Source organism: Corvus cornix, chromosome 1 (genome assembly GCF_000738735.6).
Source record: "Corvus cornix cornix isolate S_Up_H32 chromosome 1, ASM73873v5, whole genome shotgun sequence".
NCBI classification, from domain to species: domain Eukaryota; kingdom Metazoa; phylum Chordata; class Aves; order Passeriformes; family Corvidae; genus Corvus; species Corvus cornix.
The window spans coordinates 113,895,565-113,921,017 of record NC_046332.1 but is presented as its reverse complement, the minus strand read 5'-3'; the positions used below and the strand labels follow the sequence as shown (position 1 = coordinate 113,921,017).

The 25,453-nt window shown below is 43.1% G+C and overlaps 1 protein-coding gene and 1 long non-coding RNA gene across 2 annotated transcripts in view; both read right to left on the bottom strand.

The window, feature by feature from the left end:
- The window catches only part of RIPK4 (receptor interacting serine/threonine kinase 4), a 21,216-nt gene extending 17,810 nt beyond the window's left edge, over nt 1-3,406 (bottom strand). The window contains exon 1 of the mRNA XM_039555770.1: nt 3,038-3,406. Within this exon, the coding sequence (XP_039411704.1) occupies nt 3,038-3,220 (183 nt within the window). The 5' untranslated portion in view covers nt 3,221-3,406. The remainder of the gene's footprint in view (nt 1-3,037) is intronic.
- Nucleotides 3,407-7,555: 4,149 nt separating this feature from the next.
- Nucleotides 7,556-24,519, bottom strand: LOC109143965. The gene is made up of 4 exons (XR_005602082.1): nt 23,309-24,519; nt 11,987-12,125; nt 10,072-10,463; nt 7,556-8,086 (listed from the first exon to the last, which is right to left on the bottom strand). It is a non-coding gene; the product is annotated as an uncharacterized LOC109143965 (long non-coding RNA).
- Nucleotides 24,520-25,453: the final 934 nt, after the last annotated feature.

The following is a 25,453-nucleotide window of genomic DNA, read 5'->3' as shown; positions in this document are numbered from 1 at the left end:
GTGAATCTTAGGTTCTCCCTACACAGAAAAGACGTTCATTCACCTTCACCACCTAAATAAATGTCCACTAACAGCAAGGCATTCCTAAAACCTCCTAAATGTCTAAGTCCTGCTCCATTCCCAAATCCAGGATGTGCAGAGGGAGACATATGTAGGGCTTTGCTCATTTTTTTTCCCCCTAATCAGGAATTTTTTTCCACCTCCACACCCTGTAGTCACCCCCATGGCCAACGCCTCCAGCAAAGAGCCCTCTCCAGGAAATGTTACATCCTTACAATCTGCACGTTTACGTTCAGCAGAGGAAATCCACACAGTATTCTCTCTCTCCCAGCTTGCCACCCTTTTTCTCCAGACCACACTTCCATTCTGGCCCACACGGGTAGAGAAGAGACTTCACCCTCTCCACTGCACGTCCTGGGGGAGAGGCTCCTGCACCTTTCCGTCACACACTCTTTTGTTTGGATTCACATTGAATCTCCCGTCTTGAGAGCATCCTGAATCCCATGTGGGAAACGAGATCTCAGGAGCCGGGAAAGCAGGAGCAAATAAGGTGTTAGGAATGGAATTTGGCTGGATCGTCTGAGAGGGCTTGGGCTTAAAGATAGAAAACACTTCTGGCTCTACATTCAGTTTTTCTTCTGCTTGAGGCCACTTGGCTCTATGATGTGATAATTGCCGAGGGAATTACTCCAAATCTCTCACTGTCTGCAGAAACACCGAAAGAGAGACTACACAGAGTATTACCACCACCAAGCCATTACAAACAGGGTTTTAATGTGGTACCAAATAAATACATCAGAAAAAGCCTCTGTGCTTTTCAGTTAATGTTTCTGATACCACTGGAAATTCTTCTTACTCTTCACAGGGTTCCAAGAAACAGCTAGTCCAGTTAATCTCCTGGATTAACAACCTAATTACAAAGGCTTGTTGCAACCTGCCAGCTAAAGAGGCAGTGTTTGATTCTGTCTGTGCCCCCCACCCCACCATTTGAATAGCACAAGTTTATTAGAAAAGTTTTGGGTGAAAAGCAACCAACTTCTGAAACGGGGTTGGTAGAGCAGCCCAAGAACTAAAGGAGAAATAAAAAAGAAAATAAAAAATTCAGTGTAGATTTATTTTGCAGGAGCAGCTCTTTCAAAGGCCAGGGATACTCTAATTTCTTATCAATGCTCTCCTCAAGCATCTGAAGCACAAATTCTGCAGTAAATAAATTACTATTTCAAGAAGCAGTTTATTAAAATCAATGAGAAGCTGCAGGAGCCCCATGCCCTCAAGGTTCTCCAATTCAGATGGCATTTTTTGCTTCCTGACCTGCATGTTTGTATGGTCTTCCAATATTTGCACACCTCATAGCCACGGAGGGACAGCTGGCTCTCTACTGCACATGGAATATATTAATATAGAGATCTGATAGCAAATCTCAAAATTAATTGTTCATATTAAAATAGGCAACAGCATCCTTTGTCTCAGAGCAAAAATCAACTTTCTGAGTAAATTTTTAGATGTACACTGCAAATGAAAAGTATTACAAATGTTCTAGCTTATTTTTAAGACGTTTTAATCTTAACTTCAAAATTAATCAGCTACAGTACTATTTTGATCAATAAGCATCAAACCTGAAATCTCCTTTGAGGTTTTAGTAGTAGGAGGGCTTGCAGGTTAGCACAATAAAACTCACTCTGCAACTTAAAGGTCTTTTCCATTTTATTCACAGGCAGCACAGTTACCCAATGCATATAGTAAACTCTCCCTCCGCAAAGGACATTTAATTTCATTTACTATACTCCATAAGCCGTGCCTACTGCAAAGTCAGAAATTCAGATAATGGAAAAGATGCTGCACTACCCCAGAAATCCTGCAGAAGATGGGTTTACAAACAGTTTTAATCTTATCTCCCTCCTTCTGCAGGAAAGGAAACAACGGGAAACCTTTTGTGACTGAGCCAATCCACGTCTCAAAAACTGAGCTGCAGAATCGGCTTGTGAGCTGGCAGAGATCCCAAAGATCAAGTGGAGCTAGGAAAGCTCCATCAACATGACTTGTGCATATTCACCTCCCTCTGCACAGAGGCTGAGCTGCTGGAAGCCACTACTGTCCCTACAACACAAGGATGTTTCTAAAGATGCATCTGACAGCCTTATTCTCCTAGGAAAGGAGACCTGCCCTCGATAGCCCCCATCCCTGGGGGTGTTCAAGGCCAGCTTGGACGGGGCTTGGAGCAACCTGGTCTAGTGGAAGGTGTCCCTGCCCATCGCAGCGAGCTGGAACGGGGTGATCTTTAAGGTCTTTTCCAACCCAAACCGGTCTATGATTCTGTCATCACACACAGACAGCGTGAGCACAGCACAGCCCATCGTCCTCACCAAGGACTACCACGAGTGACACAGGCCGGGGAGCCGGGGAGTCCCACCGTGGGCCACCTTTTCCTGCAATCCAGCACAGCTGCACACTGGAGCCCCCAGTGAGGGCTCACCCCGAGCAGCCGGACACACGGAGAAGCGCTGTGCCTGAACTGGAGCCGGACACATTTCCCAACACGTCTCCCTTCAGCACCCGCTCCCTCAAGACACCGAACCCGCGGCTCCAGCGCCCACACCCCAACGCCCCCCAGCCCGAGCCCGCTGCCACCACATGTATCGCGACTTCTACACTGCGAGCTAAAGGCCTGGCTCTTCCCAAGCCCCTGGATCCCCTTTCCAGTCCTCCTCCTGCCCGTCCCGTCGCGGACTGCGCCCTGTGGCTGTGGGGCCGCAGCGGGCCCGGTGTGTCAGTGCAAGCCGACACACGCACAGCCGGGGCTGGGCAGGGCAGAAATGCCTTCCGAATGGCTGCGAGGGAACGGGCAGGACACAGGGAACATTTCACGGCATCTGTTGTTGCTGTTGGTTGTGAGACGGGCAGGGCTGCACACAGGGAGCTCTCAGTCGCTCCGCGGCTCCCCGGCTGCGCATCCGCGGGGCGACTGAGGGCTCGGAGTGCCTCTGTGGGAAGAGTCCCTTGTCCCCCCATTGTCCCCATTCCCCTTGTCCCCCCCTTACTTCTCATCCACATGGAGGCTGGGCGAACACTTGATGGCGAGCCAGGTCTTCCAGTGGAGGTGCCGCACCTTATACACCTGCCCGAACCCCCCCGAGCCGATCTTCTCCCAGCTGCTGAACTCGCTCTCCTCGAAGGTTTTCAGCAGCCCCATGGCCCAGGGGGAGCCGCCGTCCCTCGCCATCGCCGCTGCTGCGCCCGGACACCGCCCGGCTCCGCGGAGCGCAGCGCTGCCGCTGCCGCCCCGTCCGCCCGCCCAGGTGAGTCAGGTGTGCCGGGGGGACCGGGCTGGCGTCACTTCCTGGGCCGGGCGAGTGGGTGGGTTTTGCACAGGTCCCTTTTCTCTGCCGGGACAGGCGAGCGGGGCAGTTGCCCGGTTCCAGCTGCCCCGGGGTGCCGCTCGCGTGCAGAGCTTCCCCCGGCCAAAGCGCTGGGGCGGGAGGGGAGCGCCGCGCACGCTGCTGAGCTCTGACAAACAAGGTGTGACAAACAAGCTGTTAAATAAAAGAGAGGGAAGCACCAGCCATCGCATTCCTGCCTTTTCTTTTTCCCCTGCCCAGGGAACCGCAGCGGGCCCCCGTGCCTCCGTCCCTTGACCTGTGCATCCCGGCCCGGTGTGTGGGACTCCGGCCAGCCCGCCCCAGGCTGCTGTCTGTCCAGGCACGCTCTGAAGCAACAATTTTTAGGCTCCGGGAAGCTATTGCCGAGAACTGACACGTCTCTGGGTTTTAGGTGCCTGTGGGACTAGAAGCTTTGATGATCCCAGCGCTAGATTTCCTGGATCCTTTTGTGGATCTAATTGCAGGGACCACAGGACTCCCAGAATCGTTCTGTTTGGAAAAGACCTCCAAGATCATCAAGTCCAACCTCTGACCAATCTCCACCTCGTCAACTGAACCATAGCACTAAGTGCCATATCCAGTTTTGTGAACACCTCCAGGGATGGGGACTCCAGCCCCTCCCTGGGTACTCCTTCCAATGCCTGACCACCCTTTCAGTGAAGAAATTCTTCCTAATTCCCCCCTGAACCTCCCCTGGTGCAGCTTGAGGCTGTGGCCTTTCATCCTGTCCCTTGTTCCCTGGGAGCAGAGCCTGACCCCCCTGGCTGCCCCCTCCAGTCAGGGAGTTGTAGAAAGTCAGAAGGTCCCCCCTGAGCCTCCTTTGCTCCTGCCTAAACACTCTCACCTCCCTCAGCAACCCCTTACAGGACTGACTCGCTGGATCCTTCGCCATCTCCTTTGCTCTTCCCTGGACACACCTCAGTATCTTTCCTGCATTTAGGGGCCCAGCACTGGACACAGCATTCGAGGTGTGGCCTCAGCAGTGCCCAGCACAGAGGGACAATCTCTGCCCTGGTCTTGCTGGTCACACTATTTTTGATACAGGCCAGGTGCCATTGCCTTTCTCGGCCATCTGGACACACCTGGGCTCATGTCCAGCCATGACTCAGACCAATGGATACAGGGTCTCACTCTGTCACTGGGATGCTGCACTTGGAAGGAAGGAGCCTGCACCCTTTGGTATGTAACAGGATGGTGAAGAGATTGCTCTGATCTGCATCGCGACCTTCACACCTATCACAGGTCTGAAGGTTAGTAAAGCTCGTCTTTGTTTGTTACACTGAGTATCAGACTCGAGGTGATTGTTCTAGGCAGCCAGTGTGTGTCATTTAATCTGGCAGGTTGGGCAATAGATAGAGGACAATGTGTTTTAAAGCCAGGATAATAGCTGTTCTTTGCAAAGCTCAGTTTAAAAAAGAGTCTACAGAGACATTTAATTACTTTCAAAAGACACAGGACATGAAGCTTGTTCTCAAAGCTTTATTCCACATGGATTTCTTCCTGCTTAATTTACTCTGGATTAAACTAAACAATGGCTTACTCTGAATGAGAACATCTATGTATAAATAAATCAGGAATAAGAAATAGCTGTGTGTAGAGAGAAGCTCATGGGTCACCTCTATGACCCAACAATACACCTTCATCTGGTCATCTTCTCCTGGATATCATCCTGACTTGTTCCTTGCTTTCTTTTGGGATTCAGCTCTCAGTGGATCAGCCTGGAGAGTGTGCCATGCTCTCAAGGAGCTCTGCTTAAACTGAAGTGATTTGGAGAACCAGGGGCCTGGACTTTTCGAAGAGTGCATGACTTTGTTCCAAATAGCACACCAGATATTTAATTCCTCTAATGATGCATTGTCACTCAAACTCCTGTTTCACTGGGAAGATGGTGAAAGTTAAGCAAGACAAAACCCAGCTTGCACTTAGCTGGCAGTTAAGTTTAACCAGAAAATAAAATGTGTATCTTCTGCCTCCACTGTGATTTGAGAATTAATTCAACAAACACCAAGCAAGAAAGGAGTCAGAGCTCATGACAGAACACGGAAAGAGCTCATCTGAGAGAATTTCAATTGCTTAAGTGCTTTCAAAAGGGCTAGGCCTAAATAAAATTCACATTTAAGGTGCTTAGAGGACTGGCTTCCCAGACTCTGAGCTTTTTCTTGATGAAGTGTAGGAAGGCTAGGAAAGGACACCAGATGAGCTTGTCTTCAAGAGGCAGAAAAAGAAGCCAGCAAGTGAATTCCAGAGCAGTCAAGTCACTGAATAAAAATAAATAAATAAATAGATAAATAAAATAAAAATTAAAAATATCTTAATAGTTGGCCAGGCTGACAACAGTCAGTACTCGGTTTATCGAGAACAAATCTTGTGCAACCAACCTGATTTCTCTTTTTGTGGCAAGGTAACCAGTCTCATGTAATTCCTTCTCTCCTCTGCGTGTATGTTAGCAGGGGCACAGCAGAGAAACTCTCTTCTTACTCTGCATTGGTGTCTTGCAGTATTTCCTGGTCCTTTCAGAGAACAGGATTCAATGCAGTGCTTCAGCCTGGTCTTTTTAGAATGAAATGTTTCTAAAGGGTTGCTTGGCATGAGTGAACTCAACCAACCTGGTGCTTCAGAAGGTCTCAGGGCACCTTTGTCCTGTATGTTAGAGCTAAACTATTTTGCTTTTACATTCTGTGAGCAGAGAGCAGCTGGCAACGAGGTAACAGCTTTAAAGTTGATATAAAACAGCACTAATTTGCAAAACTATTAAACAAAAATCCATCTCTTTGACCACTCTGCAAATATTTAGCTATGTTTGGCTTTTTACACACAGATGGTGCAATAGTGCAGCTGGGTTAAGCCAACCCAAAGCTCTGAAGGAGGCTGCTGTCCCCTTCTTGTGCTGGTATTCACACGGCTGCATTTGCATTCACGTGGTTGAACGGTAACTGAATCAGCTCAGTGATCTCACTGAAAAAAAACTCCCTTGGTTAGTTTTCAGACAGATCAGAAAGCTGGCCTGCCTGACCAGGTGCTCCTTAATGTCAACAGCAAGGGAGGCGAGTGGGCTGGAAGGAAACTGCCTCCGGAAGAAGGTGATGAAAGGGGCACGGTTGCACATTGGAGAAGATGCTGGAGTTCCTTGCTGGTCTCACTTAAAGCACCCTCACGAACCGTGGAGAAGTGTGGTGTGGAGTGGAGATGGAAATGAGCAGTAGGAAGAAGGTGGGAATTCTGAAACCAACTTTTACTGAAGGAAGTATTTTAAAAAGCAAAGTGCGGATAATCCTTCTGAAGTCAATGACACACTGGACTGGACTGGTCTGGGCACATGTGTGAATTTTTGTGAGTTCAGAGCTGAAGGTAATGGCAGCTCTGCCTGCTAACCACCCCAGGAATTCGTTCCTTTATAAATTGATTTGAATGCACGAAAGTTAAGCCAGGAATTAAAAGGCTGTTTGGGGACCATGCTTGGGCCTTCAGCAGAGTGGTTTTAGTGCTCACCATAGCTGAACAAATGAGAACACAGGTTAATAAAAACCTTGTGGCTTCCTTGTAAAGATGAGAACTCTTCTTTAGAGGCAGAGAACTGAGGCACATCATCATTTGCTGGAGATCACATAAGCTTCTTGCTGTAGACAGTAACAGAACAAACTCTGTATTTGATGTGATCTAGAAAGAAAATTACTGGTTTGGTGCTTTAGGTAGGCTTTGCAGATTGCTTTTAACATGCCTTATTTCATCGAATTATATGCTAAAAACCGTATCAGGGCAACCACTCCTCTCCCAGACACTACACTTTAAAGCTTGTGCAAAATAACAGCACTGCTTAGTGAACCAGCTTTGAGATTCTTTTTTTCCCAGAGACAAACACTGTGCTTTTTCACTACGGCTTTATAGAAACTACTGAACTTTCTTTGCTAACATTCTTCCCCTCTAAGAATAATTAAAAAGCCCTGCATTCAGGAACCTAATTGAGAAGTATTAAACAACCCAAATTTTACATGCACCTTGTTATCAGCTCTGTATATGATGGTAGAGACCCTGCACAATGTGAAAAAGTACTAGTTTAAAAAAAAAAAATATTAATCACATTTACGTTAGCAGTAAATGACTAGCACGGTTGTTTGTGTGGTATTCGGGAGAAGAATGCCTAGGTTTACATTTTAATTCTTAAACCTTCTGAGAACAGCAAACACGTTCTGCATGATTTCCCCCAGCTCGGTCTCGCTCTGCTCCTCGGCAGCCGCGCTCATTTTTCGGGTACATTTTTCCCCTGCTGCCGGCTGCGCTGCAGGGCACCACCTCCGAGGGCCACGGCCAGAAGGGCTCTTTGCCAGCACGGCGAGCTCCTCCTGCCTCCACAGAGCCCAGGGCTGGGCTGGTCGCCACCGAAATCCCCAGGGATCCCGTGCCAGAGCCGCAGCCAGACACCGCGCTGGTTTTCCATCCTGCGCCAGCTCCTTATCTGATGCTCCGGCTCCACGAGAACCGGTCCCCGCTGACTCACGGCCACCTCAGCCCACGAGCTGGTTTTCAGGCTGGATCCCACAAATCCCGGCAAACGATGCCTCGTTTGTGGCAGAGCCGCTTTCTCCTGGGAGGCACGGGGTGAAGTGTGCGTGGGACAAAGGGATTTGCGAGCCACAAGCCCCGTGTGCGCTCCGAGCGCTCCGGCCGCAGGCGCTCCCTGCCCTCTTCTCAGCGACAGCGCTCAGCCCTTGCTGCGGAGAAATCGGCTTCAGAATCACTTCGAAAGTTAAGCACAACCAAAGTTCTACTTTCCAAACCCCAAATGGGTTCACGCACAGTTGGTTCAGCACCCAAAAAAAGAAAAAAAACTGGTATCAAAATCAGGAAAAAAAAAAAAAAAGGCTCTGCTTGTCACCAAAATGCTTTCAGCTTGATCTTTTACTTTGTACATTCACAGCAGCATCTTGGGGTGCTAATAATCTGGATTTATTAAATATTAAAATATTTTAATATATAATATAAAATATTGTTAAAATCGTAACGAAATATTATTAGCATCTCAACATGAGATTATTAAAATTTTAACGTAAGATTATTAAAAAATTTGCCATCAAATCTGAAAAACCCCGGAAAAAACCCTGAAATTCTTCTTTGCTAACTACTGTTGTCTACTAGATACACGGGTGTTAGCAAAACCTCTGTATACAAACTAATACAAAACTGTAAGTTACTACTGACCAAAAAAATGGATGTAACTTACTATCTTTGCCAACCCCTTGTGTGAATGCAAACTCTGTAAATAATAATGAAATAAACCAGGTACTTAAGCAACAACAGAATAAAACTCTAGAGTGTCATTTAGCAGCATAACCAAGAGCAATTATTTAAAAAAAATTTCAAAAATAGTTCTTCACGAATAAGTTATCATCCCATTTGGTCTGACCCCACAGTTGATTTTACCTTACAAAATGTAAGTGGTGGGAATTTAGGACTTGCAGGTCATATTCTTGGCCAGCAAGTGCAGCTCCACAGCACAAGTACAAATCAAATAAATGCCGTGTTTTAATCTGCCCTGTGAAGCCCTGAATGGCCTTGGTGTAAATTAACCTTGCTACCTGCAGTGCAGCCTGCACCAAAGGCAGCGACCTCCCCATCAGGCATGGGGAGTAAAATGTGGAATATTGGATTAGAGACTTCAGGTAAGCTGTTGTAAAAACCTGGAAAAGGCTCCTGTGTGTGTTCTGGCTGACTAATACTTTCCATTATAAAAGACTCTTTCTTTGGGAAGCGTTAACACCTCTGCTGCTTGTTGCAGGCCTTTGATATTTAGCAGGGGAAATCCCAGAGGCTATAGTGGTACCAATCCATTGCCCAGAGAAACGTGAGTCAGTTTTACCTGAGCTGTAAAGTATTAAAAATGCTGCCTCCCTGATTCATGCACTAAAGCAGATTAAAATCAGGCTGACACCCACATGTGTCTGGCCTTCCCCCTCTGCACAGATGGCTCAAGTGCTCTTGAAACATCATTTTACAGCCCAGCACATTTAATAAGATTCAAACCTGAGCACAGAGCTCTCAGCTGCCTGCAAAGCAGGAGCTTCTGAGACAGGAACAGCCATGGGGGGAGATTTTTACACCTGCCCCTTTTATTCTGACTACATTTGCAACGGAGCTTTTAAATTCCTTTGCAATATTTCCATTGTAGCAAGAAAGTATCTCTAACAGCTCCTGAAGTGTTTTTGAAGTCACTCAATAAAGCTAAGAAACCTGCCAACATTTTTATATTCTTCTCTACATCTCACAAACTATTAGCTAATTTCTAATAAATAACGTCATGGGCTAATAAAAAAATGGGACTTTTTACCTACCAACTCAAACTCTTGTGCATTGGCTCAAGATTTTCCCTATGGACTGTATTTTTTTAATAAATAACTGAACACATGTATATGCTATATAAAAATACAGAACTTAAAAGTTTCTTCTTAAAAAGGGTACAAATGAACTTACTGTATGTGCATAACGTTGTGTTGATCTTGCATCTATTCTCCGAGCACATCAGAATAATTTTACAAGAAAGCTGAGAAAACACAGTGTTATATACGAGATTTGACAAGGATAAAAGAGAAAACTTTGAAACTTGCTCTGTTTAAGAAAGCAAGCCTCTTCCAAAGAGTAAAAAACCTGATTATTTTTCATAGTAGAAATCCAATAAAAGACTGTTTTTCTAGAAATCTACCTGAATTCCCAAGCGCAGTTGCATTTCTACCAAGTTTTCCACCACGTTGATTGGTGTTGATTGGTGCTGATTGGTGTTGATTGGTGCTGATTGGTGCTGATTGGTGCTGATTGGTGCTGATTGGTGTTGCTCATCAATTTCAGCAGAAGTAAAACACGTTCCCAGCAAAGCCTGAAGGTCAACACAAACTGGCTCTGGCAGAGAAATGTTTGTTTCTACCAGGACATTTTCTCCAGTAGCTGGTGATGGGGGCTGGAGCTTGTTCAAGTGTCCCCTCTTGTCTTCCAAAACTATTTTGACTTGGTCAAGATTTATTTGTCACCATCTAGAGATCCTGAGCCAAACCCTTGGCTGCATCCAAACTCTGATGACTTTCATTGTCATCTTTATGTCTGAGGGGAAAAAAAAGTTGAAAATAGTGAAAACATAAACTACAAACATAGCATTTGCAGCAGAAAATAAGAGTAACATCTAATTAGATTGCCAAAACTGATAATGTCAGCAATTAAAAGATGAATTGTGTTGTTGTTTACTATGTGGCACTCAAACAAAAGGCACTCTCTGGGATGGAACACCTGCCAAGAGGGTTCCAATAAGTAGATTTCATCAAATAACCAGCATGTAAGAGAAAATAGGAGATACATATTCATAATAATATTTAATTTGTTGGATTTTCCGAAACGGAGGGAACAGCTTGTTTATGCTACAGAAGCTGTTCATATATTTCTGTACTCTCTTTGGTGGCTACAATTTGCAGGGTTAAAAAATCGGTTCCAACAACACAGGTGACAAGATTTTTCACAGCTGTAAAAGCTATAAAAGCGAAAAATGCTTTTATTTCCTTGGTTGAACCATTTTAAATTTCACTATCATGATGGAAAACCTAATGTAAAGTAGTAAATTGTTTCACACTCAGAATGTCTAAAACAGAACCTGAATTAAGAAAACATTAAATTAATTATCTGGATCTCTAAAAGAGAACGTTTTAGAAAAAAGTACTTTATGATCTGATCAAGAATCTGCTGGCAGCATACCTGAAATGAGAATGGCTGCTGAGTTTGTGAACTTTTTGAAGATGTCACGTCAGTGAGTAACTCCAGGAGAAAAGTTTTGACAGGTATGGAATTTATATTTCAGAATTAATCTTGGAAAGAAAGATTGTTAAAATCATGGGAGGTTTGCACGTATATATGACAAAAATTAATCCCCTGTTGAAAAGGGGAAAACCACACTAAGTAACTGAAGAACTCTTGGAATAGCTTCCTAAAATATTTCCAGCTTGTGGTTATTAGAACTTGTCTGATTAAGGAACCCCAGTGAAGGTGGAAATTCTCTGCACTGGCCATCAGTACTGCAGATCTCCAAGAGCAGGGTGACAACAGATCCCACTAAAATACATTCATTTTACAGTGCAGCAGTGATCACAGCTCAGGAAGCTGAAGAAACAGGCAGCAAGCATGCATAAATTATAGCAGCCCAAAGTGAATTTTAATGTGTGACCATACTCACATGATTAAAAGTTTCCCTATTTTCAGGTAACATATTAGTTCTAAGCATGGAGCTCCAATACAGAAAGGTGATGTTGGATTTTAATCCCTGAAATACTTTGCTGTTGAGATTAGAATTGGCACGTGGGGTTTTTTCCCCTCAAAAAAAAAAAAGGAGGTGGGAGGAGGTTGGCCAGAGTTCAAGACTCTGAGAATGCAACTGCATGTATCTTACAGAAAGCACTCAAAAGGAGGAATCAGGTATTTGCACAATACTTGCAAGAGTCCCAGGAATGTGTGTAAATAAATGCTTGATTTGATGAAAAATAAAATATTTCATTAACTCACACGGAACCAAATGCACATAGATTTGAAACTTCAGTCTCATTTACAGAAATCTATTTTATCCTGCTGTTTAAAATACTCACCACATGCTCTCTCTTGCAGTGCTGTCTCGAAGTCCGTGAAGTCCATGAAATAAAACCACATCCTTCAACATCACAGCTGTAGGCACCTGAATCACTGTGTGTTTCAACATGTTTATGTAGATCAGAGGCACTCTTAGAACTGAAAACAAGGTAAAACAAATAACAGATATAATAGGACAGAGGAATAGCCTTGTGGTTAATGTTTAGGACTGGGAGGTAGAAATTTTTGGCTCTGACAATGACAAGTGAAAGTGGGATATGTGTAAATTGCTTCTCTGCCTCAGTTTTTCCACCTGTGGAAAGGGGATAGTACAGACGCCTCTTTGATGTGCTCTTAATTTCTTTTTCCATTCCCTCTTTCTTCCCACACATCCACACCATGCCCAAATCCACGTTATTTTTCCACAACCATCACCCTTTCTTTATGTTCACATAGACAAAATTCTTGTCCATTACCACTCATCCTCTCTGGTCTAGAAATTCCAGTTATTTCCTTCTATCCCCACACAATGTGAACTCAAAAATACTTAAATATTGATGCATTTTACCCCATTTCCAGCACCCAAAGGCTAAGCTTCTCATCTTCTCAGGGAAAGTTAAAAATAATTTGCCAGTGCTTATATGTGCAACTTGGTTTGTCACATCACCATGCCATGAGCTTCAAATTTTGTCACCTGCTGTCACAGAGGAGACAAAGGAATTACGGTGGGGAAAAAAAACCCCATTTTTTCAGTTCTGTATCACAGCTTCACCAAGATACTTTCTTCTACGTGACAAGAAAAAATGAAAATACCATATTAAAATTGACATATTATAATGCAGTTGGGAATAAAATTCACAGAGAAAGAATGAGATCAAAATGAAATGCAGATCCAATAAAGAGGGTAGTGAAATAATGGTCGATTTACAGCGTTTCAGGTTACTTCCAAAAAACAGATGGAAAGATGTAGAGGATCATGTTTCACCCTCCAGGCCGTCACAAAAATGATGATTATTGTTTTGCCCTTGGCACTTTCAGATGGTTTTTAAGAGGTGGACGTTGTCTGGAGGCCTCCTGACAGACAAGCACTGGCAAATTGCTTTTGGTGTTTGAGGTATTACCACGCTCACAAAGGTGGCAGGAAGAGTGTCCGTCCTCTGCCTCCCCCTTCCACGGTGGGATCTATTTCCTCGAGGCACAGCCCTGCTCAGGGCTTGTGAGATATGGGATTGCTCTGACTCTGGAGCTGGGAGAACCTCTGGCAGAGGGGCGGGCAGGGCTGGAAGGACGTACCCTGATTGTGTGTGTGAATCAGCAACCCATAAAGAATGCTTGAATTTGGATAAAAACTGGGGTTTTTAGGAGTTTGAAACCATGCATTGTTTTATAATCAGCCCACTGCTTTACAAATGTCCAGAGGAAAACAGCCATGTTGTCTCAAAAAAAATATAATCCATAGCAGCTACTCCAGGATCACTCCCTGCACAGGTATTTTTCCTCATAGTTTGTCTCAGGCCAGAGAGACATAACATAAATAGCTTCATGCGGAAAACCCGTCTGGAATAACTTAATCTGCAAAACTGTGTCAGTGAATTTAACAGGCTCTAGGAATGGGAGTATCCACGTTTAGTTGTCTGCCATGTGAATGTGTCCATGCAGGGAGGGATTTCAGAATATCTACAGCATTTGCATTCACATCACAGCTTATTTCAGAATAATTTCTTATAGGTAAGCAAGCTCTTTAAAAGAGAATTTCAATATTTATCAGCAAGCTGTTACGCAATACGCCGGGGTAGGAATATGGGAATGTCATGTCTGCACTGGCATTCTGCACCAACATGCAGACATGTGTGCTGCCAGAATTGCTAAAGAAAGCTGAATCATGAACCAGGGATGTAACAGGCTTCAATATCTGAATGGATTTAGGTTGTGCCTGAGCAGCTGGACCCTGGGATGCCTCCCAGCTCCCTCAGCCAAGTTCACTTACACAGGTTCACATCAGCCTTGTTCCTACTCGAGCCACCTTGAGATTTTCCCTGGCTGTGCAAGCAGGACACAGGCAGAGTTATCAGGGGACAAGGACAGCCAGGCACATTGTACAATTCACAGAGTTTTAAGTGCAGCCAGAGTACTGAGAAACAAATAGTTCAGTTAGCCAGGTGCTTTATTTAATATATCAGATCTATCTTAATCTGCTACGCTTTAATTTAAAAAAAAAACAAAAAAACAACCAAACAAACCAAACAGCATATTCAAACAGCTTCACGAGTTAATAAAACAGGAATAAAAATCTCAGTTTGGATTTTTTTCCAGTTTCTTTCCAAAAGCACCCTGAGTCTAATCTAATGAAATGCGGAGTTGCTAAGCATCAACGTGTGGAGTTGTAGTCAGTGAAAAATCACATTTCCTTAAGAATGCAACTAGAAAGCAGACTCTTCCCCGACTGAGCAAGTCTGCACAAAGCCACTCGTGTGTTTATACAACCTGAATGTTCCCAGGTCTGGCTGCATGGCTGGAATATTCCCATTCCCAAGGCAGAGACCCAGCCGCGCCTCTGCATTTCCTGTGTGTCCGACAGCAGTATCACAGGTTTCCTCGTGCTTAGATGCACCAGGATTCTTTCCCAGACAGTCATCGCTGCCGTAGTCGGCCTTGTGGGAATCTCTGGGGACCCGAGGGAGGTTGTGGTTAGGTCAGGGAAGGACTGGGCTGTGTGAGTGAGGCTGACGATGTGCTGCAGGGCTGCAGCCCAAGCTGAAACACACCTTGGGCTTTCACCCAGCCCGGGTCGTGAAAGCAAATAAACAGAGGTGCAAGAGGAGAATAAACATCTGCATGGGAGCCACTGCAAAAGAGAAAAGCCCCCTAAACTTTTTGGTTTGAAGGCACAAAGAATGGAATTTCCATGCCTCAGAGGCACAGGCAGTAAAGCTCTTACTTTTCCAGCATTTGTAACACAGCTGACCTAGGTTCATATATCAATTTTCTTAGCTGATATAACAATGCTTGTAACTCTGTTGTTTATCTGACCTGTAGTTTATCTAACCTTGAGAAAAGTATGTTTCATTTTAAGAAGCTCTAACTTACCGTGTTTCCTCATGTGATCTTGTAGCAGCCTTTCATTGGCAAAATGTTTCCGACTTTTCTGTCAAGCAAATATTTTCTCTGAATTTAAACAGGAACTATTTAGTGGCAATACAAATAACTTATGAAAGATTTATTAATTAATAACTTGCTGCTGCCAGATTCACTAATATAGTAATATAGCATTGAGACAGTTTCAATATGCTCTGTCACTACAAATTTAGTTTAGGCTTAATGAAAAGGATTGCTTATCAGTAAGTAAATATCCTAAACAGAATAACAATCTGTTCAAAAAAACAACAGATTCAAGTTTGAGATCTTCTGTCAATGCACCTTCTTTCCATCACCAAAACATCCACAAATCCTAAATATATTCTAAGCACTTAAAACCAGAACAAAAACACCACCTGTCCCTCCCTTTTTAGCTTGCAGGAAGCACACCACGTAATACACAGTTGGTTGAGGTAGGGAGTATTCTGGTGAAGAAAACATTCACCAAACATGCAAAGGCAAGAGAATTTCTGTGCTTCATGAACATGACAACCTTCCTGGAGCAAACCCTGCTTTTATGCAATTGACTTCTCTGTCAAACAGAAATATTTATTAAATTACACATGCACGTTAAATGAAAATCTTAGAAATATAAACAGAAGTGAGATCATAACCCCTTGCTGTTTTCTGACACTTGATTTTTTGCATGATCTAAAAACTTGGTGGTGTTGACCATTCCTCCACAAGTAGGACACAACCTTTCCTTTTGTGGGGGTTCTTAAGTGCTTCCACCTACATATACAGCTAAGCCTATGCCTTCCTTTAAATACACCTAAACCATCTAAACCAACCAACCCAAAATAAAAACTGCACAGGAGGACTGTGCTTTCTTATGCAGAAGCAGAAGAGCCCGTCACATACTTATGTCTGACTGATATATTTTTAGAAATACACAAACTACTTCTTAAAAAAACAAAAATCATGTTAGCAGTGCTGCAAACACCACAGGACATTTAACCCTGCAAATGTCCATGGAACAGAATTGTGTCCAGACAGTTCTGGAATATCTCCAGTCTTCATAGTCCCTGGAGCCACCAGGGTGATGGGGTAGTGAATAAATGTCAGCTGTACATCTCCAGAACTCCACTTACTGACTTTTTTTTTTTTAAATCTTTGCACTTTCTGTTTTTACATTTACATTCACATACTGGTTAACCACAAGCAATCAGCAAGCCACCAAACAATCTTTTGCATTTGAAAAGCTCTGTCCTCAGATCTCTTGAGCTCAGGAGCTCTCTGATACTGTGGACACTAAGCAAGTTTTAACAGCAGCAGTGGAAAGCTCTGACATGTTGACATGTGACAAGGGGAAAATCCCAAGTGGTTTTATGTTTAGGTGTAAATAGAGGTAAAAACTACTTTCAGGAGAAAACTTCAGACCTATGTAAAGGAATATCCTATACTCTCATGCAAGGAGGAGCCACAAGCGTCTCTCATCTACCTAACAAAGGTGACAACTATGCAGAAATCTCCCTTTTTAAAAAGGTGAAATCATAGCCTGCACCAAATCAAAGACTCTTAAGAATTCAAGAGGACTAAATGCAAATTCAAGAACAGGGGGCAAGGAAGAAAATATTCTTGATGATAAGAATAATCAGGTGACTCAAACTGAATGACACTTTGGATATCTTTAGGTCTCAGCAATTAATACATAAAATTCATTTACCAGAAAGGATTTGCCTAGCTCCTGTAACCAAGTAGGGGCACCACGAGTCCATTTCTGCTCTTCATCAGGACGTGCTCTCAAGAAGAACAAGAATGTAAAACCTTGATCACAGCCCACATCCACTCCAGTGGGTGGAATACAGGAAATTTCCTGGTACAGAGTTCTGAGCTACAGATTCATGTGCTTAGTAAAGGGACAGAACCCTAAAATCCTTATTAAAAGACAGGAAATCCTGAAACCTCACCTTGCCTACAAGAGATCTTGCACCTCTCTTGTAACTGATGCCCATTAGGTCTCTTTTCTAGCACAGACATGCAGAACAAATAGTTTCATTTTTCCTAAACATCTTTGAAGACACACCATACTCTTTTTCTTCCACGTCTTGACTTTTCCCTTTCCCATATTTAGGCTATACAGCCAGAGGAGTCCCTTCACCTGTCCTAATGGGCTTTATTTTCTAAAGTTATGATCACAGTGATGTGTGATTTTTGTTCCTCTTAAGGACTAGAAATTTTACACTGTCAGGTCACTGGAGTGAGTTGAGTTCTCCAGACAACAAATAATGCATCTGTCAGCTAATGTCCAGAGGGAAAATGAACACATTTATGTTGCCTTGCATCCACTGATGGGATTTTGTCATTAACAGCTACCCCAAAAAGCAACTTCAACCCATAAATTGAAGAGACACATATCTTGGGGCTTCACCAAGAGGATTCCAATCAAATTTGAACGCTGTTGACACATTTTACGAAACAAAGCCAAACCAATCGGTTTAAAGCAAGCCCAGAACGATGTGTTCCAGGAGCAGAGTCCCACAAATTGCCTTATTATCCTTCAGCTTTTCATCTGGAGAGGCTCTGCTCCTACCCTCCCTAGGTCTGGAGCTGAATGGCACGCACAGCAAATGCAGCCCATAGTTTAGCCCTTACTCAAACAATCAAGGCATCTGCTATGAAAGACTGTCAATGGAATGTGGCTGCTCCAATACAGCCAAGGGCAGGACATCACCTTTGAAGCCATGACAATAATTTTAACACAAGAGGTAGCTTGCAATATAGGGAATGCATTAAAAATGCTCTTTCTTACCACAGAGATGAGAAAAACTGGGGCAGCAGTAGGTGTGTTTCCCCTGATTTGAACAGAAGGAAGAGTAAGCTCACCATGAAGTATTATTATGAGGGAGAAAACCCTGATCCTGACTGGTAGAAGTAAGTCAAAAGTCTTCTTGAATGGTTTATGAACTGTCACCCACCAGCAGAATCATGAGGAAAACCCAACCCTGTTCAACTCCCAGTTACTCCAAGTTGAGAATTGCCCATGGATGATAGGAACTATCCCATTAAATCATGGTGCCCATAAAGTAGAAATGTTTTTGCAACTATTTTAGATAGGTGAAAAAACATCTGAAGATCTCTCACAAGTTCCTATGCAACATAGAGCACTAAGTGAATTTTATAAAAAACATTTATATGTGAAATACTTTTTGAGATAGTATGTTTTAATTTTTTTATGAACTCCCTTTCCAGTGACAATAAACAACTTTTTTTTTTTTGATGGGTAACAATTTCTTCCTCCTTATCACAGGCATGAAGAGCAACATGTTCATAAAACTACACTGTACTGAAGGTAACATAAACCAAAATAGAAGCATGGAAAAGGCAAGATCATTTTGGCAGGAAATCAACTGACAGGAACATAGAATTAAGTGTTTTTAAAAACCGAACAGACACCAGTAAATACTGCAGTAACATTTAATTAACTCCCTCCAATACAGAGACAATTACATCAGCTACAAAAATGCAGAACATTTTGCAGTATCCACAACACAAACCAGGTCCTGAATTCTCACCTACCATCTCATAGCTGAAAAGTCTGGCTTGACTAATTGAGTGAATGCTCCTCATTCTTTGGAGCAGGCATGTGTCTGTTCATGCGTTTCTGTTGATTTATTTCTCTGTGTATTTTTACCTTGTCCCCTCCCTTCACTTCTCCCTGCTCCTGCTCAAGGTTTACGAGGGCAGTGCAGGTTAATTCCAGCAGAAATGGGGAGGCTGCACAATGACTGAACTGAATTAGGTGTCAGGATGCAGCACCCCACGAGTCAGGACTTACCTGACAAGGGGGACTAAACCTTAATTAGCCTCTGCCTCAGTCCACAAAAACCCCACACCTGAGAGTGCAAGTGGGCTGCAAATTGCATTTTCTGCAGTGTGAAACAGGGTGTCATTCAGCAGCAGTCCAAATTCACAGTGCTCCCCTCAGCTCCCCACAATTTAACCCTCAGCCCCACTGCTGTGCTGGCACAACTTTGTGAGGCTACACATGGAATTTGGGGCAAGGAACTGCTTTCAACCAAATCAAACAGGAAACGGGAAATGGGTGAAGCTCCTTAGGCTGATAACGTACAGCTGATTAAAACATAAATATCATTCAGGCTGTTTAAAGAAAAATACGTACATTTAAAAACTCCATTTTTATTTAGGGTTACCTGGTTTTAGTCATTCTAATCTTAGTAGAGTGGGTTAAACTAAGCTGATGAGCATTCCATGTGCAGAACAGAGCATTCCCACAAGGAGTTAAGGCAGGCAAACTGCTGCATTTTAAATTCACACTCCAGTGTATTTCACAATAGCTCCCTGAGGGAGACAAGCCCTTATTTCCTCGGAAGGGCTTGAAACAGGATCTGAGAAATCCAAGGTCCTGTGTGTATGGAAACATAGAGGCACATAAAGGTGAGTCAACTAAAATATTGAGCTAGACAGATCGAAAACCACTTCACTTCTCCATCAGAGCAACCATACGGGGCTTAAACTCATTTTAATTCCTTGCACCAAAGCTTCGAGTGTTTCACCAGAACTTCCTTAAATATTCTTTATGTGTAAACAGGAGAGGAGCGAGGTTTTTGGAGCTGTTGCCTGAGTCACAAGCTTTACCTGTGGGGAAACTGAACCTAACCCAGAGAGAGGTACCACAAGTGTCGGGGGAAGCTGCATGGGTGATTTTCAAAGGGAGTTCTATTCATTACTGTGGGAACATATTTGCAGGAGGGTGGGAAAGGTAAGCAGTTTTCCTTGCCCTCAAAGTTCTCCTCTTTCGCAGTGTGCCCTACCCCACCTCCTGGGGCTGGTGGAGCCTGCCTCCTAAGCTGGGAAACATTCTTGTAATTAATAAAATTCACTAGATAGTTGGAACTTGAAAAAACACGTATGAAAAAGATTTAGCAAAATGCTGCGGACTCAAGGATTCCGTCAGCCCCAACTGCCCACTTACAAATACAAAAAAAATGGAACATGAAATCAATTAGCTGGGGTTTAAGCACGTTCTTCAAGCAAAGACTGTGCTTAGTGACAGAGGCAGCAAAGTAAAATTCTGAGGGCTTTGAACTTTTTCTGATCCTTCTTCATTTTTAAAATAAATAGACCAATCATGGCAGTATGTGAGTAAAGACTGATTGGTCTGTATTAAAGGGCATTAGTATCAAAAACAACTACTGCAAGCAATATGATTCCTGTAAGATATCAGACATAAGGGCAATAGGGTTTATTTGTAATCAAACTATGCAAACAATCCAAGAGTTATCATAAATAATGATCTGTGTTTTAGGCTTAGGCTTATAGCTTTAAAAAGATGACAGTGGGGTACTTCACAATGTGTAATCCACTTGTAAATAAAAGTTTTTATTTAGAGGTTCTCACAGACTGATTTAACTACCTCCCTGTATAAACAGAATTTTTTTTGTCGTTCCTTATTTCGTATAAGGAAAAATTAATGAAAAAGGAGGTATCAGAGCATTAGGTGAATAAAGATATTCTAAATTTTAGAGTCCAAAAGGACAAAGAGATATTTCTGGACATCCTATCTGAAATGCTAAGAGCAAACTGGAAATTATTTTAGACCTAGTAAGGCAAAGTTTAGCAAAGCAAAGCATTGACTGTAGGCACCATCAGAAAACAGAAGTGACTTTGCTCTATCATGCAGTGCATTTACTCCAGTAAATACTGATCATAAATGCTCCAATACACTCTGGTTCTAATTCTAATACAATGCACATGAGGGATAAAATGTCTTTGTGAGGCACCACCCTTTGGTCTGACATTGCCTTGCATGGAAATATTTTTATCCTCATTAGTGTTTGTTCTTAACCTCAAAATTATAATCTGTGTCATTAATTTTATCACAACCTTGATATGAAAAAATCACAGATAATAGAGAAATGGGATTTAAGGACGGTCAGCTATGAATCTTTGAAAGGCATAGAGAGACATAAGGACAAAAGGATCAAAGGCCTCTGAAAACCAAAGTTTTTGTATTGATTCACTATTACAAAACCTGCATCAAATTTGTCCATATGAGGTTTGCAAAATTGTTTAGTTTTACAGTTTTTCAGTAACTCAATTCAGTTGTTTCTTCTTTGCCATTATTTTTTCAGTTGTATCACTTAACTCAAATGAAAGAGTAAACTCATGAAACATGAAAAAAATCATTGTAGACCAGATAAACAATTTTCCTGCACTATTTCTTTGTCTAAAAACTATCTTGCTCGAAGAGTTACACCAAGGGAGATGGTAAGAAAATGTCATTCCACTCATGGGTGCAAAGCTATTGCTCACTGGCCATAAATAAGAGCTGAGGTTCTGAGGCCAGGAGTGACAGAAAGTGCTTCCCCATAATGTCATAGCAATATGAAGCCACTTCTGATCAGGAGTGAACACCCTCAAGGTGCAGAAAAAAAAATCATATAGGCATCAGTATTTACATTAACAGTGTTTAAAAAAAGATAGCAACTGCTCTTGTCTTGGGTTGCTTGGAACAGAAATAGCACAGTCAAGACAGAAGGGATTAATGATTTTATTTAACACAGGACACCCAATAGTGGTCAAGGTAAAAACCATTTTTAGTTGAAACTAATCTTGGCAATGTTTGAACATTAAACTTATATGAAAAGCTTGTTGAAAATGTCTGATTTCTATCTGAGTAAAAAAAAAAAATCCCAAACATTTCAAACTAACCAAGGGAACATCAGGTTTGGTTGCCTTTTTTTCAGACCAACAATAAACACTCTGGATGTGGCTACAAACTTCAAATTTATCATTAAACTGGGTGTATTAAAGTTTTTCACATATGCTCTTAAAACACAAGAGAAGTTGCATCTCTGTCAAAAAGATCATTTTAGTCCCGAGAAAGAGAAAGAAAACTTGAATCCAAGGTAACAAATGTTATGCAAATATCACAGGATGGGTCAGGTTGGGAGGGACCAGAGTGGCTCACCTGGTCCCACCTCCCAGCTCCAGCAGGGCCATCCCAGAGCACACGGCACAGGATTTTGTCCAGACGGTTCTGGAATATCCCCAGGGAAGGAGCTCCACACCCTCTCTGGGTGATCTGTTCCAGTGGGTTTCATTTCTGTCATTGCTACCATAACAATCTCGTGTTACTTGCAAAGATAGTGGGACACGTTGTTCAGGGGTAAGACTGAGCAAAAACTCCCCATTGGGAGTCAAATCCAAAGAATGCTGAAGTTAGGAAAGGGGAAAAAAAAAAAAAAGCCAATATCAAGTATTTCACATCACAGTTCTGCCAGCAAACTGCTCTGAACTGTAATAACTTCATCCTCTGTGAGTAGCCTTAGCAGAGAAGCTGCTAATTGCTATCTCCTGATAATGCACCAAATAAAACCTGCAAATCTCAGTGGCAAACAGATTTCCCGCTGCCTCACAGCTGCAGCAGCACCTGAGTGCTTTGTACCTTAAAGCACAACTTTCTGCACAAAGGCACTTCGTAGATTCCATAGGAAAATTTTGTACAAATCAGTATTTTCTTAGGTGTGTATACTATGACACTCTTCGGCTTAGGTCACAGAGACATTGCTAATGTTGGTCCAATTCTACTTTTTTCACCTTTAATTAAAACTCATTCACCTTTAATTAAAATGTCTACACCTGTAATTACACTTGATTACAGTGTTAAGAAGAAAGAGCAGGATACACAAGAGCCAAACCAGCTATATTAAACAGTCTGGTGTATTATTGCTATTACATCCACAGAGTCTGCCTGTAATTTTCTGCAGAATCGGATTTTTTTGTTTTCCTTTTGAGTACATTTAATGCTATTTAAAAACTGTAAAATACAATAGCCATCATACTAACACCAGTGTATTAAGGCAAACACTGTAGAAACAATAAAAGTGTCCCTTTTCCTGTAAAGATTCATACAAATCCTAATTTAAACTTAAAATTCTTATCCCTGAAAGGGAAGAAAACTCTGCCATTGACAACAGTTTGTTAAAATCTGCAGCTGCTGAGGCCCTCATCTTAGAAAAGAAAACCTCAGCAGACATTCTCATGACATCACCTCTTCACTCTCCTTTCATATTCGTAATAGCTGTCAATACAAACAAAAATCCAGGATAACCAGCAGTGAAGGAAGAAAACCAGGTATAAACCCTTCTTGAAGGGCTTCATGCAGCTGGGGCTTACCAAAGCTCAGGTGCAGGTAAACTGATGTCAGTATTATTTTCCAGGTAAATTGGAGTCAGAATTACCTTCCAGGCTTGGAATGGTCTCCCAAACTGCCACAGGATCTGTGTGAAAGGTGAGGCAGGAATGACCTGCTGTTCCCAGTGGGTGCTGGAGGTGCTCCTTCAAGTGTTCCACGGTGCGATTGCAAAATTCCCCCGTGCATTTCCCTACAAAGCAGCATTCTTTCCACTCACACATGGCAGTATCAATCCAGTGCTCTTAAATTTGCTTCCTGGGGCCATTGCCTTAAAGTTTTAGTTATATTACATTTCTGTGAGTTTCTCTTGTAAAAATAGTAGTCAAGGTTCCAGTCTCCTCAATGACGTGAACATTTTTATTTTTTTTAATTACTGGATACCTTATTTTAAGTATCTAAGGCCGTATTTTGCAAACATTTACACCTTGCCAGAAGCCACAAGTTGTAACATTTTCATTACAACCACACAGTAAGAGTCCTATGATCACCATCCCAAACATCTGCTGAGGGTGCCTTTATTGTAATTTAACTCCACGGCAGGGCTGTAAAACCTCTTTCCACACAGAAAGCCAAAGCAACCATTACCAGGAGTGCAATTCCAGTCACTGACACCTGCGTGGGATCCCACTGAACAGGGCTGGTTCCATTTTCTTGTTCTTCTCAGGACCCAGCTCTGGAATTGGCTCAGCTGCTAAATTAGTGAGAAAATTGATGAAGAAATTATTTGCAGCTGAAAGCTGGTTCTTGGGGGGAAATGATTTTGTTTTTTCTGCTTAGCTGGATGCATGTTTGTATAAAGGAAGCCACAGGAATGAAAACCAATGAGAAATAGTTCCACTGTTTTTTTTGTTTCTCTGAATAGATACAGCAACAGCAAACTCCATTTAAAAAATCCTCCTGGCCCGTTCTCCGTGGTTTTCCACCTCCCTCCTCTTCCCTGTGTTACTAGCTCAAAAGATCTGCCAGATCAGCTGCTCCGAGAACCACTCCCTAAAGTGCTTTATTCCCAGCACTCGGGATTAGTTTTAAGGGTTTCAAGAGCCTCGGAGCAGATCAGCTGACGGAGCTCAGTCAGCGGCAGACTTCGGGAGGAGGATGGCAACAAGCAGCTGGGAGGGAGGAGGTTCTTCATTTGCTCATCCCGATCTGGAAGACAGACTCTGCCCAGTAGCCTCAAGCATCAGTGTAAAAGCCTGACTGTGTCTTCTCTGATGCTCATGCTGATCCCACTGATTAAAAAACTTGGGTGCTGACATAATTCTGGGCTGAAAAATCCCAGTGTGCAAGTGGGAAAGCGTGCAGGAATCGCCGTGCCAGCTCCACGGTGTTAAGCAGACACCATCCACATGATGGGCTTTGTGCTCTTTGTACATCCAGCTATTAAAAATACCCCTCTGGAAGTGTTCCCCTACCAGGAAGTGAATTACTGGAAAGCTTCCCAGAGAAATGATGGTCTGGTATTCCAAGTGGCACTCTCCTCATGTTGTAACAGTTCAATCCACACTGCTACAACCAACCTTTTCCCTGAAACAGGAAATCCTGGTGTCCCTAAAGACAGAGGGAAAGGCAGGAAGAGTAGTGTTTATGCTGCACATTAAATAATCCGTGGTCAAGTAACTTTATTAAAGTTATTCCAGCCACGGTATTAATACCACTGGAACAAAATATCTCAAGTTATAATTATTCTAATTCACCAGATATTCTAATATCCCAACGACTAGGGGCAAAAACCACCAGAGCGAAAACTGTGGGAGAGACTTTGAAATCCTCCTGTCCATTATGGTACAGCCCCCCCTTGTCTCCACATCCCACCTGAACCTCCCACATCTCCTTCCTGGTCTCCACATCCCACCTGAACCTCCCACATCTCCTTCCTGGTCTCCACATCCCACCTGAACCTCCCACATCTCCTTCCTTGTCTCCACATCCCACCTGAACCTCCTACATTGCCCTTTCCTTGTCTCCACATCCCACCTGAACCTCCCACATCTCCTTCCTGGTCTCCACATCCCACCTGAACCTCCCACATCCCCTTCCTTGTCTCCACATCCCACCTGAACCTCCCACATCTCCTTCCTGGTCTGCACATCCCACCTGAACCTCCTACATTGCCCTTTCCTTGTCTCCACATCCCACCTGAACACCCACAACTCTCCCCGCTTCTCTCTACACCCCACCCACCCTCTAATCC